The following is a 17,721-nucleotide window of genomic DNA, read 5'->3' on the forward strand; positions in this document are numbered from 1 at the left end:
TCATATGGTGAAAGAATGGAGCTGGAATTTAGATGAATGAGAGAGGATCTTATAGAAACATATACAATTATTAAGGGATTGGACACGGTAGATGCAGGAAACATGTTCCTGATGTTGGGGGAGTCCAGAACCAGGGGCCACAGTTTGAGAATATGGGGCCGGCCATTTGGGACTGAGATGAGGAAAAACCTTTTCACCCAGAGAGTTGTGAATTTGTGGAATTCTCTGCCACAAAAGGCAGTGGAGGCCGATTCACTGGATGCATTCAAAAGAGAGTTAGATAGTGCTCTTAGGGCTAGCGGAATCAAGGGATATGGAGGGAAGGCAGGAACGGGGTACTGATTGTGGATGATCAGCCATGATCACATTGAATGGCGGTGCTGGCTTGAAGGGCTGAATGGCCTCCTCCTGCACCTATTGTCTATGTATCTATATAGAAAGAGGGATGGACAAGTTGCATGTCTGTGATAGAGTGAGGTCAAGTCAGGTGAAATAATGGGAGTGATCATGGTTCTTTATCTGTTATTTATTAATAATAGCAGCACTCTGCGATGTACCCAGCAAGCCAGGCTGTAATTGGAGAGGGAAAAACTAAACCAACACCACAGATACATTATTTACAGCAGAATTGGCACAGGCAGAGAAAGCGCGTGATGTGAGGTTGGAGAATTCAATATTTTGTCCAGAGGACTACTGCAAAACTGTGGTAACTGATCTAGAATCTGCCGAATATTGAAAGATAATAATTTGTTTATCCATCGTCACCATGGACACTTCCGTGAAAACTCTGATTCATGGATTTATTGGCTTTCACTCCTGTTAATTTCTCCAATACTAGTTTTCACTAATATTATTTTCTTTGAGCTTCTCATTCATTGTTGTTCTCCTACAGAAGAGATTTCCTGCGTCTTCTTCCAAGATATATTTGCTTAATTTCTGTATAAATTCTTTGGATTTCAATGTAACTTTTCCTGTTTCAGTTTGTCAGGAACCAACTTTAGTTTTTACTGAATTATTTTTTTCCTCTAATTTACATGCTTGTATTATTTTGGCAACAATAGATGGATGTCATTCTGATCTAACACTGTCTTTAACTTCTCTTTATAGACACAGGTGGAGCATATTTCTAGCACGGGCATTTTGTTTTGTGATTTGTCAGCTATGGATAGCAGGTTGGCTGGATGGCAATAAAGTGGCAATAAAGGGGACTTTTTCTGGTTGGCTGCCAGTGACTAGCAGAGTGTCACAGGGCTCGGTGCTGGGGCCACCCCTCTTCACATTGTATATTAATGATTTGGACGAGGGAATTGAAGGCTTTGTGGCCAAGTTTGCGGATGATATGAAAATAGCTGGAGGGGCAGGTGGTGTAAAGAAAGCAAGGACTTTGCTGAAGGACTTGGACAGGTTGGGAGAGTGGGTAGAGAAATATTTATAAGACTATCCTCGGTGTTCTTCCTTCATACCTGCAGAAGTATGTAATTCAAAAAAGCACAGGAACTTATCAGCTCCGCTCTGAGGACTTGTTCTTACTAACTGTACCTAAAGTCCATACTGAACTGGGGAAAAGGGCATTTAGTTATGCTGCTTCCTTCGCATGGAACCAGTTGCAGAATGAACTGAAACTTAATGAGCTGGTTTCTATAAACAGATTTAAATCCCTTCTTAATGATGTTGAAGCGGGCTCTTCTGTCTGTACATGCTTTGTTTGAGGATGTTCTGACTGTGACTCTATTTATATGTTCTCTGTTGTTTTTAAATTATTGTCTGGAACTGTGGAACTGTGCTGCTGCCTGTCTTGGCCAGGACTCTCTTGTAAAAGAGATTTTTAATCTCAATGAGACTTCTCCTGGTTAAATAAAGGTTAAAAAAGAAGTGGCAGATGGAAAATTGTGTAGCAAAGTGTGGAGTCAAGCATTTGGGTAATAGGAATAAAGGCGTAGACTATTTTTTAAATGGGGAGGGAATCCAGAAATCAGAGGTGCAAATGGACTTGGGAGTGCTGGTGCAGGATTCTCAAAAATGTTAATCTGCAAGTTGAATCGACTTAAAGAAGACAAACACAATGCTAGTATTTATTTCAAGAAGGCTAGAATGCAAAAACAGGGATGTCATACTGAGGCTATAAGGGGCTGGTCAGGCCGCATTTGGAGTGTTGCAAGCAATTTTGGGCACCATATCTGAGGAAGGATATGCTGGCTCTGGAGAGGGTCCAGAGGAGGTTTACAAGAATGATCCCAGGAATGAGTGGGTTAACGAATGATGAGCATTTGACAGCACTGGGCCTGTTCTCACTGGAGTTTAGAAGAATGAGGGGGACCTCATTGAAACTTACAGAATGGTGAAAGGCTTGGATAGAGTGGATGTGGAAAGGATGTTTCCACTCGTGTGAGAGTCTAGGGCTAGAGGTCTGAGCCTCAGAATTAAAGAACATTCCTTTAGGAAGGAGATGAGGAGGAATTTCTTTAATCAGAGGATGGCGAATCTGGAATTCTTTGCTTCAGAAGGCTGTGGATATGGATATTTTTAATGCTTGGATTGAGAGACTTGGTTCTGTGCTATATGACTATGAATCTGTGAACCCTTATCAGAAATGGAAACATGACGGGCATAATAAGTTCAGTGCACACACAGAGGTGGGGATATGGGAGGGACAGAGGGGGTGAAAGACAAAAGGCAAGGTATGTAAAGACAGGAGTGGCTATGTTGTAGCAGAGGAATGTTTGGGCATTTCAAAATAATTAGGTCACTATGCTAACAACTTCGTTGTGAATATTGCTTGCTGATATTCTACATTACTTTGTTAATGATAATTCAGCACTTAGATTTCAGAATAAAACAGTTTTAAATTCCTGTTCAATCGTACCATTTCAATCTAAAAAAGACTGTCATTTTGTCATTTTTCTCTTTTGTATTGATCATTTAAGAAATTTACAGATATACATTTTTAGTTTTTCTCCAGTCTAACTTTCCTAAATTGATTCGTAGTCCAATAAAACCAGTAATCTCCCAAATTAGAATCTTTATTTTAATTTGATTCTTCCATAATTATGTAAATACTAACTAAATTATGATCAGTACCACAGAATTTCTGCAAACTTCTCTATCATACCGCTTCATTTACAATCCCCACTTCATTGCTAAAAGCAAATTACTGAAAACTGAGTACTGAGTACTGAGGAATCAATTGGTTACAGCTATTCATTGCAAATCATCCATCAACTATTCCCCTTCATTCTCCTTCCTAGGTCCATTCCCTAAAATTAAACCCAGAATTACCCCTCCTCTTGTTGAATAAAGAATGCAGGTTTAAAAAATAGGCCTCCCGAGTTCAATTTAGAAAGTCTGTCCACCCAACATTTTTTGTATCATCTCTTAGTTAATGTTTGGGTAATATAAACTACCAGTCTCCCTTCCATTGTCAGAGTGATGCTAAACGCAAATTGGAGGAACAGCATCTCATATTTCGCTTGGGCAGCTTACAGCCCAGTGGTATGAATATTGATTTCTCTCACATCAGGTAGCTCTGGCATTCCCTCTCTCTTTCCCTCCCCCACCCAGGTCGCACTAGCTTCTCATTTTCTCCCTACAAACAGCTTGCAATGGCCTGTTTCCTTCATCATCGTAACTTTTTTGCATATATGTACTTTATCTCTCCACATCACAGTCTATATCTCTTGTTTCCCTTATCCCTAACCAGTCTGAAGAAGGGTCTCGACCCGAAACGTCATCCATTCCTTCTCTCCAGAGATGCTGCCTGTCCCACTGAGTTACTCCAGCTTTTTGTGTCAACTATTCCTTCCCTAGTGTTTTTATACGTCAGAAATTTGCTCCCAAGATTCCTCTTCTATCTCTCCTGGAGGCCAACAAAGTGATAGCTCCTTTTTTATTTTTCAGTTCAATCAATATAACATGTAATGATCCTAACATATCTTCTCACAGCTTTGATGGTGTCTCCAATAGCCTAATTACATTTTAATAACAAGATCAACTGAAGCCAGCCCTATCTTATACTGAGTTTTCAACATGGCACAAGGCCAAAGGACAAAAGACAAAGGACATTTATTGTCACATACACCAATTGGTGCAGTGAAATTTGAGTTACCATGCAGCACACAAATAAGATAAACACAACACTTTAGAATTTAATTTAAACATAAAAAACATCCCCCGCACAGCGGAATCTACGATTCCCACTGTGAGGGAAGGCAAAAAAGTTCAGTCACCTTCCTCTTGTTCACCCGTGGTCGGGGCCTATTGAGGCCTCTGCAGTCGCCGCAACAGCGACCCGATGTTTCAGGCCCTCAAAAAGAAGAACAATCAGAGGCCCGGAGCCTCCGAATCGGCCGCTCCCGAAGTCCACAGGCCGAGCTGGGCGGAGATTCAACGCTGGTGACCCCGGCAAGGATCCCAGGCTCCGCGATGTCAAAGTAAGCGCCGCCCGTGGCTGGAAGCTCCGCCGCCCACGGCCGGAAGCTAGGAGTTATCTTACCTCCCTGGTTTAATACACAGGGCTTTTTCAACAGTAATTATTCAGAGAACTTTGGGGTAAAAAACACTTCATTACAAAGCTAATCCAATCCCAATAGAAAATGTAAATTCATTGGTTCTGCGTTGATTGTATCTATTCTTTGACAGTGCTTCAGGGTTAAGGGTGACATGCTTCCATTCCTTTTCAGTGGTCTCTATTGTGCCTGATGAGGCCAAAGTAGGATCCGAAGTCTCTGCTGCAGGTGGAACCGAGTGTACTTAGCACGTCCATGGCAGATAGCATGCTCCTTCGGTCACCTTTGCCAGTAATAAACACCATCACCACCACCTAAACCAAGTTAACTGAAGCCAGCCTTATCTTACACTGAGTGTGACTTGTGGTTTTCAGTGCTGCCACAGGCCAGGGATGTCTACTGGTCAATGGCCGTTTTACAGTTTTACAAAAGAATCTTTGAAATTCTCCTTTAATTGATCCTCTGTTCTCTTGGTGTAATGCCCCTGTCCCACTTAGGAAACCTGAAACCTGAACGGAAACCTCTGGAGACTTTGTGCCCCACCCAAGGTTTCCGTGCAGTTCCCGGAGGTTTTTGTCAGTCTCCCTACCTGCTTCCACTACCTGCAACCTCCGGAAACCACCTGCAAACTCCGGGAACCGCACGGAAACCTTGGGTGGGGCGCAAAGTCTCCAGAGGTTTCTGTTCAGGTTTCCTAAGTGGGACAGGGGCATAACAGAGCTTGGAGTAGATTGCCTGCTTTAGACCATGTAGACAACATGGGGGAGAGCCAATCCAAGTTGATGGTGCATAATTAGAGCCTCAATGCTGGGTTTGTTGTCCAAGGTTTTTTTATTGTTGGAGGAGTGGTGAAATGTAAAGGGGACAGGAGAATAGGGGCTGTTTGGTGAAATTATTAGAAGAGGTAATATTGGAGTAGAATAGATATCACAGACCAGCAATGAAATTTGGAGATTAGTATTGGAGGAATTAATGGGGTGAAGATCCAATAAATCTATAGAGCCTCATAATCTGAGTCCTGGGGTTTGAATTAGATTGCAGTTGAGATTGTGGAAGTGTAGATTGTTCCAAAATGCCATTGATTCTGGAATGGTTTCCGCAGATTGGAAGGTAGAAAATGTAGTCCCGCAATTTTAGATAGGAAGGACTGAGAAAATGGAGGAATGCAGCCCGGTTAGTTTGACATCAAAGTAGAATAAATGCTAGAACATATTATTAAGGGAGTGGTAACAAGGCACTTAGAAAATAATAATAGGATTGATCAAGTTCAACATGGGATAATGAAAAACATACAGCAGAAAAACAAACCAAATGATCAACTGTTTCTATGTCGACCATCAAGTTTATATCATATACTATCAAGTATATATCATATACAGGTTCACAATCTCTTATCCGAAAACCTTGGGACCAGCCACTTCTCGGATTTCAGAATTTTTCGAATTTCGGAATGGAAGATTTTTAGCGTAGATTTTAACGTTTAACGGGTGGCTCAGTGGTAGAGTGCTCGGCTCATGCCCGCAAGGTCGCGAGTTTGCGCCTCGATCCCGGCAGTTAAAAATGTTCGGTTTACGGAGCTTTTCGTTTTTCGGAATTTCGGATAAAAGATTGTGAACCTGTACATATTAAAAGTCTGATGTGTGTGTGTGTATGTGTGCGTATATATGTGTGTGTATATGTGGTTGTATATGTGGTTGGCTTTACTTCTTCGTAAAAACACTATGCGGTAACGATAACATTTTTACATATTCTGATTCACATTTTTCCCCACATAAGAGTGCTGGAATCTTATGTTCGGGAATGGCTTGAGTTGGAGGAACATGCCTCCCGTGGGGGCTACGGGTAGGGAACAGGTGTGTTGGGGGAGCAGACCCAACGGGTCTACACTTGGTCTAATATTATACTAAAACTCTTCCCTTTGTTCTTGTGTCTGTGTGGGCCAGCGTTGTGTCAGCTTTCTGTCAATCTCCTTAATTCCTATCTTCTTCCAAACGCTAGGCCACAGCCTTCCCATTTTCATACATGCTACTGACATTTTCCCTGCGGATGCGATAAATATTTTCCCGTTGCGTTTCAACCTATATTTCCCAAGTTACTAATCTTTTAAAATCAGTTAAAAAAAATTAAAGTTCTTCAAACTCACCCATTTTGAAGAAAAAAATTTGGACTGACGTCACAATCCACTTGCATGCTCTGAGCGAGAGGGGCACTCCAGCACTCCAACCCGCCTGGCCCCGCTGGGACCCATACGGCCCCGCAGGCTCGACTCCGCTCGGCCCTGCTCGGCTCGGACCCGCTAAGCCCAGCTCCATCGGCTCCACTCGAAGAGGTGAGGGAGGGATTGGAGGAGTGGAGAAGAGGAAATAAATCCTGGGGAGAGTGGGGGAATTGAGGGAGAGTTATTCAAACATAGACACTCCCTCTCTACCCGTTTCCTCTCTACCCCCCTCACCCGACTCCACCTCCCTCTCTCTAACCCCCTCCTTCTCTGCCCCTCTCCCTCTCTACCCCCTCGCCCTTTCCCTCTCTACCGCCTCCCCCCCCCCTCTATGCTCCTCTCCCTCTCTATCCCCCTCCCTCTACCCTCCCTCTCTACCTCCTCACCTTCTCCCTCTACCCCCTCACTCTCAACCCCCCTCCCTCTCTCTCTCGACCCCCCTCCCCCTCCCTCTATCCTCCCTCTCTACCCCCTCACTCTCTCCCTCTCTTGCCCCTCCCCCTCCCTCTCTACCCCCTCCCCCTCCCTCTGTAGCCGCGTCTGTGCAGTTGGGGGCTAAGCGTGAGTGGATAGGGCAACGTTCAAATCCTGGGTTGGAAGCTGCCCAAGAGAAATAAAAGGTGCTGCTCCTCCAATTTGCATTTGGCCTCACACTGACAGTGGAGCAGGCCCGGGCCAAAAAGGTCAGTTTTGTAATGGGAAAGGGAGTTAATTCATTGACCTGCTCCATTATAATACATTTGACATCAGCACTACATTTGTAAAGGTCCCAGAACCTGACTGTTGTTAGACAATGCTCCCAGGTTTAATATATTTAGATGAACAGTCTGCAGGCATCAATTTGGATTTGTGTCATGATTATAAAACAAGAAATGGAAAATCAGTTTGAAGAGAACCATAGACCAGGTTCCAGAATGTGAATGGAAGCAAGCAGATGGGGAACTGATCTCTTATACTACAAACCTTGCAGCACCATCCACCTTTGATGCTGAGGATTACAAGTGCCCCATGGTCACTTTGTGCCAAAGCCACTAGCCTACTACAACATTTAAACATTGGATATTTTCCAAATTAGAATTGTCAGATTTACTCCACAGGTCAATGCTCCTGATCAGTAAACTATGTGCTTGATAGTGCAGGGAACCAGAGACCGGTGTTCAAATTCCTCTAAGGCATCTGTGGATTTAAATCTAACTACCGGTAACTAAATAAATCTGAAGAAAGGCCTTGATCCAAAATGTCACTTATCCACGTCTTCCGGAGATGCTGTTTGACCCACAGTGTTGCAAAACCTTGTGTCGTTTTTGGTAAACCAGCACCTGCAGCTCCTTCTGTCTCTCTCTTAGTTAAATATTAATTAATATTAATTATAATATTAATATAATATCAAGGTTAGAGTGTGTGTGTGGGGGGAGGGGTGGTTATGTGTGTGTGTGTGTGACACTGCAGGCTCCCCTTCCCCCTCCCCGCAACTGCGCGTTGAGGGGATGGGACCCAACGGGTCCCACTTGGTCTAGTCTAGACTAATTCTGTTTATATCATAAATTACCCAATAAATCGTGTTTGGCAAACCTGTCAGTAAATTTTGAGGAGATTTTTGGAGAGTCAGTAACGGTGAACTGGTTGATGTGATGTGTTTGGAGTTTGAGAGGATCTTTGAGTAGGTATCACAAAATATGCTATTTAACAACTAGTTGTACATGTTCAGTATTTCAGCAGCGTTATCACTTACACCAGGTGCATTGCCTTTTCAACTACTTGTAGCTCTGGAGTGGTAATAAAATTGAACCAGAGAACAAATCTCGGGGGTAAAGACAAGGACAAAATCTTGGTTGGGATTTCTTTGAATTGCCCCTGCCCATTTTGGCAAATGCATCTCTATGTTTCTTGTTGGTAAGATGAGCCCTTGGGTTTTGAGCACTGAAGAATTAGTGCACATCATGGTTATCCGCGATATTTCTAATCAACATCAGTTCTGTAGGTCACAGATTTTACATTGTGCCTCAGGATACATCAAGCTATTACTTTCCCCCTCAAAGCATGGAGGAGTTTCCACTTCAAGAATATCTGGTCTGGTTTGGTACCTGGGAACAAGGAGGCTGCAGCAAGTGGCGGGCATTGTCCGGTCTATCATGGGCACTGGCCTTCCCATGGTCAAAGGGGAGGGATCAGAGAGGGTTTAGGAGTGCGGGGATGGGTTTGCAGGGAGAGGAGTGTGGATAATGCAGAGAGTGTTCAGGAGGGTGTGGTAGGAAACGGTTCACCATGGTTCAGGAACGTGAGGGGGTGTGAAGGGTGCAGTGGGTTTAGTTTAGTTCAGAGATACAGCGCGGATACAAGCCCTTTGGCCCACTGAGTCCGCGCCGACCAGCGATCCCCGCACATTAACACTATCCTATACACACTGGGGACAATTTATACATACACCAAGCCAATTAACCTACAAACCTGTACGTCTTTTGAATGTGGGAGGAAACCAAAGATCTCGGAAAAAACCCACACAGGTCACGGGAGAAAGTGCAAACTCCGTACAAACAACACCCATAGTCAGGATTGTACCCGGGTCTCCAGCGCTACAAGCGCTCTAAGGTAGCAACTCTACTGCTGTGCTACTGTGCCACACAGGGAGCTGCTTCAAAAGGGCAAGTAATATCATTAAAGATCCGCACCTCCCTGGTCATGCTTTCATCTCGCTCCTACCAAAAATGTATAGGAGCCTGAAAACGTGACCTCCGGGTTCCACAAAAGCTTGTTCGCAGCAACCATCAGAGTCTTGAAACTGCATAACACTAACCTACGCTACAATGTAGGTATGTTGCAAAACGTACCTGAAGCGTCGCTGAAAATCTGTCCCAGCCCGTGTGCGCGATTTTGGCGCCGTTTAGAGGGGGGCGGGTTTAAAACGCGATTTTCCATAGGCTGTTCAAATCGAGGTTTTTCAGCCTAGTTAATTATTAACGAAAAATCGCTGGTAGATTCCCACGCTTGAGCTATTATTAGTTTTAAGGGCTTTATTTAATTGTTATAGTAGGTTAAAAATTAACCTCTAAACCCCCGACCGCCGACAACAGGCCAGATCTCATACAGGGGAAAATGGAAGGTAGGCTGTTTATTTTTACGTTAAAAAGAGCTTCTTAAGATCCCTTTATACAAAGTTTAATGTTGCGAGAAGCTAATTTTGGGCCCATTATATCCCACAGTATTTTTCTGGACATTTGAGGGCACAAATCTACCGCAATGTGAACGTTCTAAACCAGCGCGTTCACAGGATCCCACTAGAAAGCTGATTTAAATGGACTTTAATTTACAGCAATTAAACACTAAATTCCTTCCATTTGGCCTATAAATTAATGTAAATGAGATTTAAAAATCATGTTTTATTGTGAATTATTTGTGAATATTATTTGGACACTTAGGCTATTTAAAAATGTTAATCATTTATTAAGATATTGATAGTTTAGATCTAGTAATTGAAGTTTGAAATTGGCTACAATTAGGTAACTAACTAATTATATGCTTTAATTTCAGGTCATCCAAGTAAGATTATTTTATATTTGTTTCAGAATGCTTCAATCTATGATAACTGAAAATTACATTCAGTTCTCTTAATTTTTAAGAAAGTTATGTGCTTTTGACTGTCCACGGTCACAGCTTTTTTGTTATGTCCATAGAAAATCAATAGGGAACAAGATGCTAATTTCCGAGTATGAAAATGGCCATAACTTTTTAAATACTTGAGATATGAAAGTGAATTAGGTGTCAAATTAAACTTATTTTTATGCTTTATCTGATGGGATAAATTGCAGACTTGATTTTTAAAATCTCAAAATTTTGTAACATTGCTATACAATGGACTCCATTTTTGATTACATATGAACTTAAGTTTTGAACTTTTATAGTCTGGTTACTTAGTATTAATGATTATTCATTTATTATATTATTGACTATTGTACATTGCAATTACATCAAGGGGCCTTTTCAGTCGGAACAAGTAAGAATTTTAATGTTTCATTGCCAGTACATATGAAATTAAACACTCATGATTCTCATATATGTGGTTTAATTAGCTCTTGGATCTTCTGGTCATTCTCAATGATCGTGTTTTCTGGGAAAGAAGCTATGCTGGACTTGGAGTTACACAAATTCTTAATTCTGTTGGTTGGACATTATCAGGTTGTCTGTGAGGTGCTGTCCAAGATGGGGGGGGGGGTTTGGCGATACTTTTGATGTTGATTTTCTTCCAATAGTGTTTTGCTGCTGCCACTGTTTTGGAATCTGTCTGATGGAAATAACAGTATAGATTAAAATCGGCTAGTCAATCGGTCAGTCAATGGCGGAGAGGCATGCACTGCGGACGATCTCCACAGAGGCACAGATGTACTGGTTGTGGCAAAGCGATGGCAGAACGTCATCTGACACACGAGTGAAAAAAGTCAATGGGACTAGAGACTAGAGAAGAGCAAAAAATACTGAGTCAATACAGATGGATAATATGCAGCAGAACTGTACAGTTTTGGTGCAAACAGAGAAAACAAGTATTAGATCAATTTTTCCCTTGCTACTGGCATGACCAAATCTACTGGGCATTTTCTCCAGTTCTGCTTATGAACTTTGTTCCCTTTTGGCTTATAGCATGGAATACTAAGCATCAATCCAATGGGATAAAGCCCCATTTAAACACAACAATTCAAGAACTGAAAGTACTCCCTCAATATAGAATCCAAATATCAGTTAAATGAAAATGTCCAAAATCACACATATATCTCAGGAAATTATTCCCCAAAACCATTCCCCATTTTCCTTCAGTCGACAAACCTCACCAATTTCCAGCCTTTAACATCCTCTCCATGGACCGATAGATCTTATGGCTCTGTGTGTATACCCATATAATGCCAATTTGAAAAGCATACTCACATACTCTCTCATTTTCTCTCTTTTGTTTTTTTCTCACTTGTTTTCTCTTTTTTTCCTTTCCAAGGACTTTATTCAGCAAAATGCATAATACAGCATACGAAAAGTACATTCAAAGTTTACAATACGTCAAGCAGTCATTATAGTACAATGGTGCAGTCATTATTTACAATGCTCTCGACCTCACGCGGCGGCCAGCGTTCACGGGAGGCCTCCAGCGCCCCCATGGAAACCGTGTGTTCCCTTTCTAGGGACAAGGGAGCACGGACATAGGCCCGGAAGAGGGGCAGGCAGCCGACTCTGGTGTGACCATCGACCGCCCGTTGCCTGGTCGAATGGCCATCTTGGCCAGGCCCAGGAGCAAACCGACAGGGCGATCCCCCCCCCCCCCCCGATCGGCCCTTCCCATTCCCTGCCTTGTGTCCAAACACCAGGATCGTGGGACTAAAATGCAACCAGAACTTGAGCAACACTTGTTCTCACTCTCGCTCTTTTTCTCTCTCCCCCTCCCCTCCCCCCCCCCCCCATGGAAACCCTGGCGATGGCCTATCGGAGAGCCTCCCTGTGTCTTACCCATCCCCGTCTAACTTCTGTAATTTGTAACAAACTTAATTGATTTATTTTATAGTGCTCTAGTGCTAACAAATGCCTTTGACTTGAAGCAGTAATTCTGTTTCTCTTTCCATAGATGTTGCCTACCTGCTGAGCATTTCCAGAATTTACTGTTAATATATATTTTCCAACATCTTTCATTTTTTTTTCATTTTTATATGCAGAAGGGCATCATTTCAAACTAGCGTTCCCAGAGTTATTTTTAGCCTCTGGTTTGAATGTAGTCAAACCACCTATTGTTATTTTTTTTTTTCCATTGGTGAGGCTTGCCGGTTCACTCCCTTAAATAATTAACCATGGGTGTGACAGATTTGTTTTCCTCATTTTAACTCCCATTTGCATCCAGATTTCGATGGACGGACTACTGATTGGCATGATGGTAGGAAGCAGAGAGTCGAGGGTGTTTTTTGGACTGGATACCTGTTGACTGGTGGAGTGCCACAAGAATAGGTGCCACGCCCCTTGTTGCTCATCATTTATATGAATGATTTGGATGAGAACATACAAGACATGGTTAATAGGTTTGCAGTTGACACTAAACTTTAGACTTTACTTAAGACCTACAGCACGGAAACAGATCCTTCTGCCGACTGAGTCGGCACTGACCGATGATCACTTTGTATACTTGCACTGTCCTACACACTAGGGAGAATTTACAATTTACGTAAGCCAATTAACCTATAAACCTGCACGTCTTTGAAGGGTGGAAGGAAACCGGGCAGATAGAAAAAACTCATGCGGAACAAAGGGAGAACTCACAAACTCCGTACACACACCACCCGTAGTCTGTTCTCTGGTGCTGTGAGGCAGCAACTCTACCACTGTGCTGCCCTACAATAAGTGGTTTCCTAGTCAGTAAAGGAGGTTATCAATAATTACTATGGGATCTTGATCAGCTGTTTTAGTCAGTTGAGGAATGTCATATGGCGTTCAATTCAGACAAGTGCAAATGTTGGGAATCAAACCAGGGTACGACTTTCACAGTGAACAGTAGGGCCTTGGGAATGTTGTTGACCTAAGGAACCAAGAAGTACAAGTGAATAGTTCCTTCAAAGTGGCATTCCAGGTAGACAGGATGAACAAGGAGATGATGTTTGGCACGCCGACATTCATCAGTGAGGGCAATGAGTATACGAATTGTGACATTATGTTGCAATTGTACAAGATGTTGGCAAGGCTGCACTTGTCTTGGTGACCCTCCTGTAGGAAAGACATCAAGCTGGAAAGAGTGCAAAGCTGATATATGAGAATGTTGCTCGGACTTGGGGCCTGATTTATAGGAAATGGTAGGGCAGGCTAGAATTGTATTTAGAAACATAGAAAATAGGTGCAGGAGTAGGCCATTCGGCCCTTCGAGCCTGCACCGCCATTCAATATGATCATGGCTGATCATCCAACTCAGTATCCTGAACCTGCCTTCTCTCCATACCCCCTGATACCTTTAGCCACAAGGGCCACATCTAACTCTCTCTTAAATATAGCCAATGAACTGGCCTCAACTACCTTCTGTGGCAGAGAATTCCAGAGATTCACCACTCTGTGTGAAAAATGGTTTTCTCATCTCGGTCCTAAAAGATTTCCCCCTTATCCTTAAACTGTGACCCCTTGTTCTGGACTTCCCCAACATCGGGAACAATCTTCCTGCATCTAGCCTGTCCAACCTCTTAAGAATTTTGTAAGTTTCTATAAGATCCTCCCTCAATCGTCTAAATTCTAGCGAGTACAAGCCGAGTCTATCCAGTCTTTCTTCATATGAAAATCCTGACATCCCAGGAAACAGTCTGGTGAACCTTCTCTGTACTCCCTCTATGGCAAGAATGTCTTACCTCAGATTTGGAGACCAAAACTGTACGCAATACTCCAGGTGTGGTCTCACCAAGACCCTGTACAACTGCAGTAGAACCTCCCTGCTCCTATATTTAAATCCTTTTGCTATGAATGCTAACATACCATTCGCTTTCATGGATTGTAGGAGAATAAGTGGTGACATAAAATAATGATAAGTATAGACAAGGTGAATGCGCACAGTTCTTTTGCCATGGAAGAGCAATCGAGAAATTGAGGGCATGGGTGTTGGAAGGAACTGCAGATGCTGGTTTAAACCGAAGATAGACATAAAGTGCTGGAGTAACTCAGCGGGACAGGCAGCATCTCTGGAGAGAAGGAATGGGTGATGTTTCGACTTAACAAAAAGTAGATATTTTAATTGAATACAAATTTGTGATGCTTCTATTGTAATCAATTATATTGGTCAGTGTCCCATGAAATGGATCAAGATAATGGGACCAGTTCTTAAAACGTTTCCTAAATAATGTTTAGTGGGATCAACAGAAGTCAACATTTATCTGAACATGTGAAGTATCTTGCTGATTTTAGAGCGACACAGAGTAATAATAGAACAACAAGGGACGACAGATGGCACAATGGGCTAAGTGTTCGGCTGGCAACCGGAAGGTAGATGGTTCGAATCCCGCTTGGAGTGCATACTGTCGTTGTGTCCTTGGGCAAGACACTTCACCCACCTTTGCCTGTTTGTGTCCTTGGGCAAGACACTTCACCCACCTTTGCCTGTGTGTGTGAATGTAATTATGTGAAGCACTTTGGGGTCAATGCAAGTTGACTAAAAATGTGCTATATAAATAAAGAAATTTAATTTAAACAATAGCAGATCAGTACAAAAAAGGAATAGACACTTTGGCTCATAACATCTGCACAAAATGATGCAAATCTACACTAATTCTGCACAATATCTATATCCCTATATTCTCTGGTTGTTTTCTATGTCTGTCTAAAGGCTTGCTACTGTATCTGTTTCTCCACTTTTTCTAGCCATGGGCTCCAGGCTCCTTTAGTTTAGATTTAGTTTGAATCTCCTTTAAGATTTTCCCTTTCATCTTAAAACTACGACCTCCTGTATTTGATATTTCCATATTGGACAAATAGCTCTGACCATCTCATTTATGATATATAATTTTTGCATTCTTCTATCAGATCTCTCCTCTGCCTCTGCTCCAGTGTAAACAACCCACGTTTGTCCAACCTACCCTTATAGTTAACTGTCTTCAATCAAAACAACATCTCGATGGTCTTCTGCCTCTTCTCCAAAGCTTCCACGTCCATTCTGTAATGCAGTGACCAGAACTGCACAAAATACTCCAAATGCATCCTAACCAGATTTTATACAGCTGCAACATAACTTGCCAAATTGTATACTCAGTGCCATGACCGATGCAGGCAAATACGTCATATTCCTTCCTTAATTTCACTATACATCTGTGTTGTCACTTTCAGGGAGTTGTGAACTTGCACACCAAGATCTCTCCTTGTGTCTCTGCTGGCAAGGGTCCTGTATTTACAGTACAAATTCCTCTTGCATTAGACCACTAAATATGCATCAATCAACAATCCCCATCTATAATTTTTCTGCCCAAATTTCCAATAGATCTCTAACTGGCTGTATCCATTGAAAACGTACTAAGTAGACCCCCTACATTTTGATCCAAGTAAATTTATTATATCACAAACCGCATGGGACATAGCACTGAACGTTGCAGAAGGGGGAAAAGGGGTAACTAGAGAGAATGGGACCTCTCAGGAATCAAAGCGGTCACCTCTGTGTGGAGCCACAGGAGATGGGCAAGGTCCTAAATGAGTATTTCTCCTCTGTATTTACCGAGGAGAAAGACAGTTGGACGGAGGAAAATTGCGGGAGCCCTGGTTGAGATTTATGAGTCGTCCTTAAATACAGGAGAGGTGCCGGATATTGGAGGGTGGCAAATGTTGTGCCTCTTTTCAAGAAGGGCTGCAGGGAAAATGCTGGGAACTATGGGCCGGTGAGCTTAACATCTGTAGTTGGTAAGTTACTGGAGAGTATTCTGAGGGATAGGTTATACAGGCATTTTGATGGGCAAGGACCGATTAGGGATAGTCAGCATTGCTTTGTATGTGGGAGGTTGATGGAAGGAGTGCGTCACCTCACAAACTACTGATTTATTCACTCGATTAACCACCAACTGCTCTGAATGTGGAAGAGATTATAGTTCAATTTTCAGCCCAACCAATACTTTCAGTCTGAAGGGTCTTGATCCAAAATGGCACCCGTTCCTTCTCTCCAGAGATGCTGCCTGATCCACTGAGTTACTCCAGCTTTTTGTGTCTAACTTTGGTTTAAACCAGCATCTGCAGTTCCTTCCTCCCTATTTCCTAGTATTTGATGACATGCCAAATCTCTTTAAACTTCTAATAAAGAAGAAATGCTGGTGCGCTTTCTTCATGATTGGGCCCAGTCTATGTGTTGGGCCCAGGGCAGGTCATCCGAGATGTTAACGCCCAGGAGTTTGAAGTTGCTATCTCTCTCCACCACCATCCTACCAATGAAAACTGGCAATAGATAGACACAAAATGCTGGAGTAACTGGACAGGCAGCATCTCTGGAGAGAAGGAATGGGTGACGTTTTGGGTCGAGACCTTCTACACAATGAAAACTGGTACTTGCTATCCCAACTTCCCCTTTCTGAAGTCAATGAGTAGTTCCGTACAAGATTCCAAACAGAGAAGTGTGAGGTGTTGCATTTTGGAAGTCTAACGTGGGCAGGACCTACGCAATGAATGGTAGGCCTCTGGGGAGTGTTGTAGAGCAGATGGATCTAGGAGTGCAGGTGCATGGTTCCTTGAAGGTCGAGTCACAGGTGGATAAGGTGGTCAAAAAGGCTTTCGGCACATTGACCTTCATCAGTCTGAGTATAGAGTATAGAAGTCGGGAGGTCATGTTGCAGTTGTATAAGATATTGATGAGGCTGCATTTAGAATATTGTGTTCAGTTCTGGGCACCATGTTATAGGAAAGATATTGTCAAGCTCGAAAGTGTTCAGAGAAGATTTATGAGGATGTTACCAGGACTAGAGGGTGTGAGCTGTAGGGAGAGGTTGAGTAGGCCAGACTACATTTTATTTCAAATTTTCATAACTTATGTTTTTGCTTTTGAACCATCATGCCGACAATGTTTTTCTGCTGCTCTGACATCTCTGCCTAATCCCAAGACGCCAAACCCCCCCCCCCCCCCTCATGTCCAATCTTCCTCTGTCCTTTGGACCTTCCATAAAACCCACCTCTTAATTGCTTCAGGCATTAATTCTTTAGTTTATGTTAAATATTGTTCTTTTAAGGACCAATTATGAACACTAGTTATAATGTGTGTAATCAAACGCTCTTAGCAAGTATTGTCCAATCTGTGTTGTCCAACTAAAAATACAAATTGAATAGTGGACATTGTTATAAGGTACATGATCTAAAACTTGTTTAATTTCCTTCTTCACAGGAAAAATCAAAACCCAGTGAACCTGGTAAGGTGGAAGCTGTTAAACCAATGAGCTCAACGAGTAAGGTAAGTTTAGCTGCATTGTAAGTCTTGCACGGTGAATCATAAATTTAGATCATACTATTGTTTTTTCCAACAATAAGAAAACATTCAATAATTAC

The 17,721-nt window shown here is 42.5% G+C and overlaps 1 protein-coding gene across 38 annotated transcripts in view; it reads left to right on the forward strand.

The window, feature by feature from the left end:
- Positions 1 to 17,721, forward strand: part of cast (calpastatin) — a 174,194-nt gene that overhangs the window by 38,025 nt on the left and 118,448 nt on the right. For all 38 annotated transcript variants that reach the window (XM_033017307.1, XM_033017317.1, XM_033017345.1 and 35 more), the window contains one exon: positions 17,561 to 17,626. In XM_033017307.1, the coding sequence (XP_032873198.1) occupies positions 17,561 to 17,626 (66 nt within the window). The remainder of the gene's footprint in view (positions 1 to 17,560; positions 17,627 to 17,721) is intronic.

The sequence above is a fragment of the Amblyraja radiata genome, chromosome 3, assembly GCF_010909765.2.
Source record: "Amblyraja radiata isolate CabotCenter1 chromosome 3, sAmbRad1.1.pri, whole genome shotgun sequence".
Taxonomy (NCBI): domain Eukaryota; kingdom Metazoa; phylum Chordata; class Chondrichthyes; order Rajiformes; family Rajidae; genus Amblyraja; species Amblyraja radiata.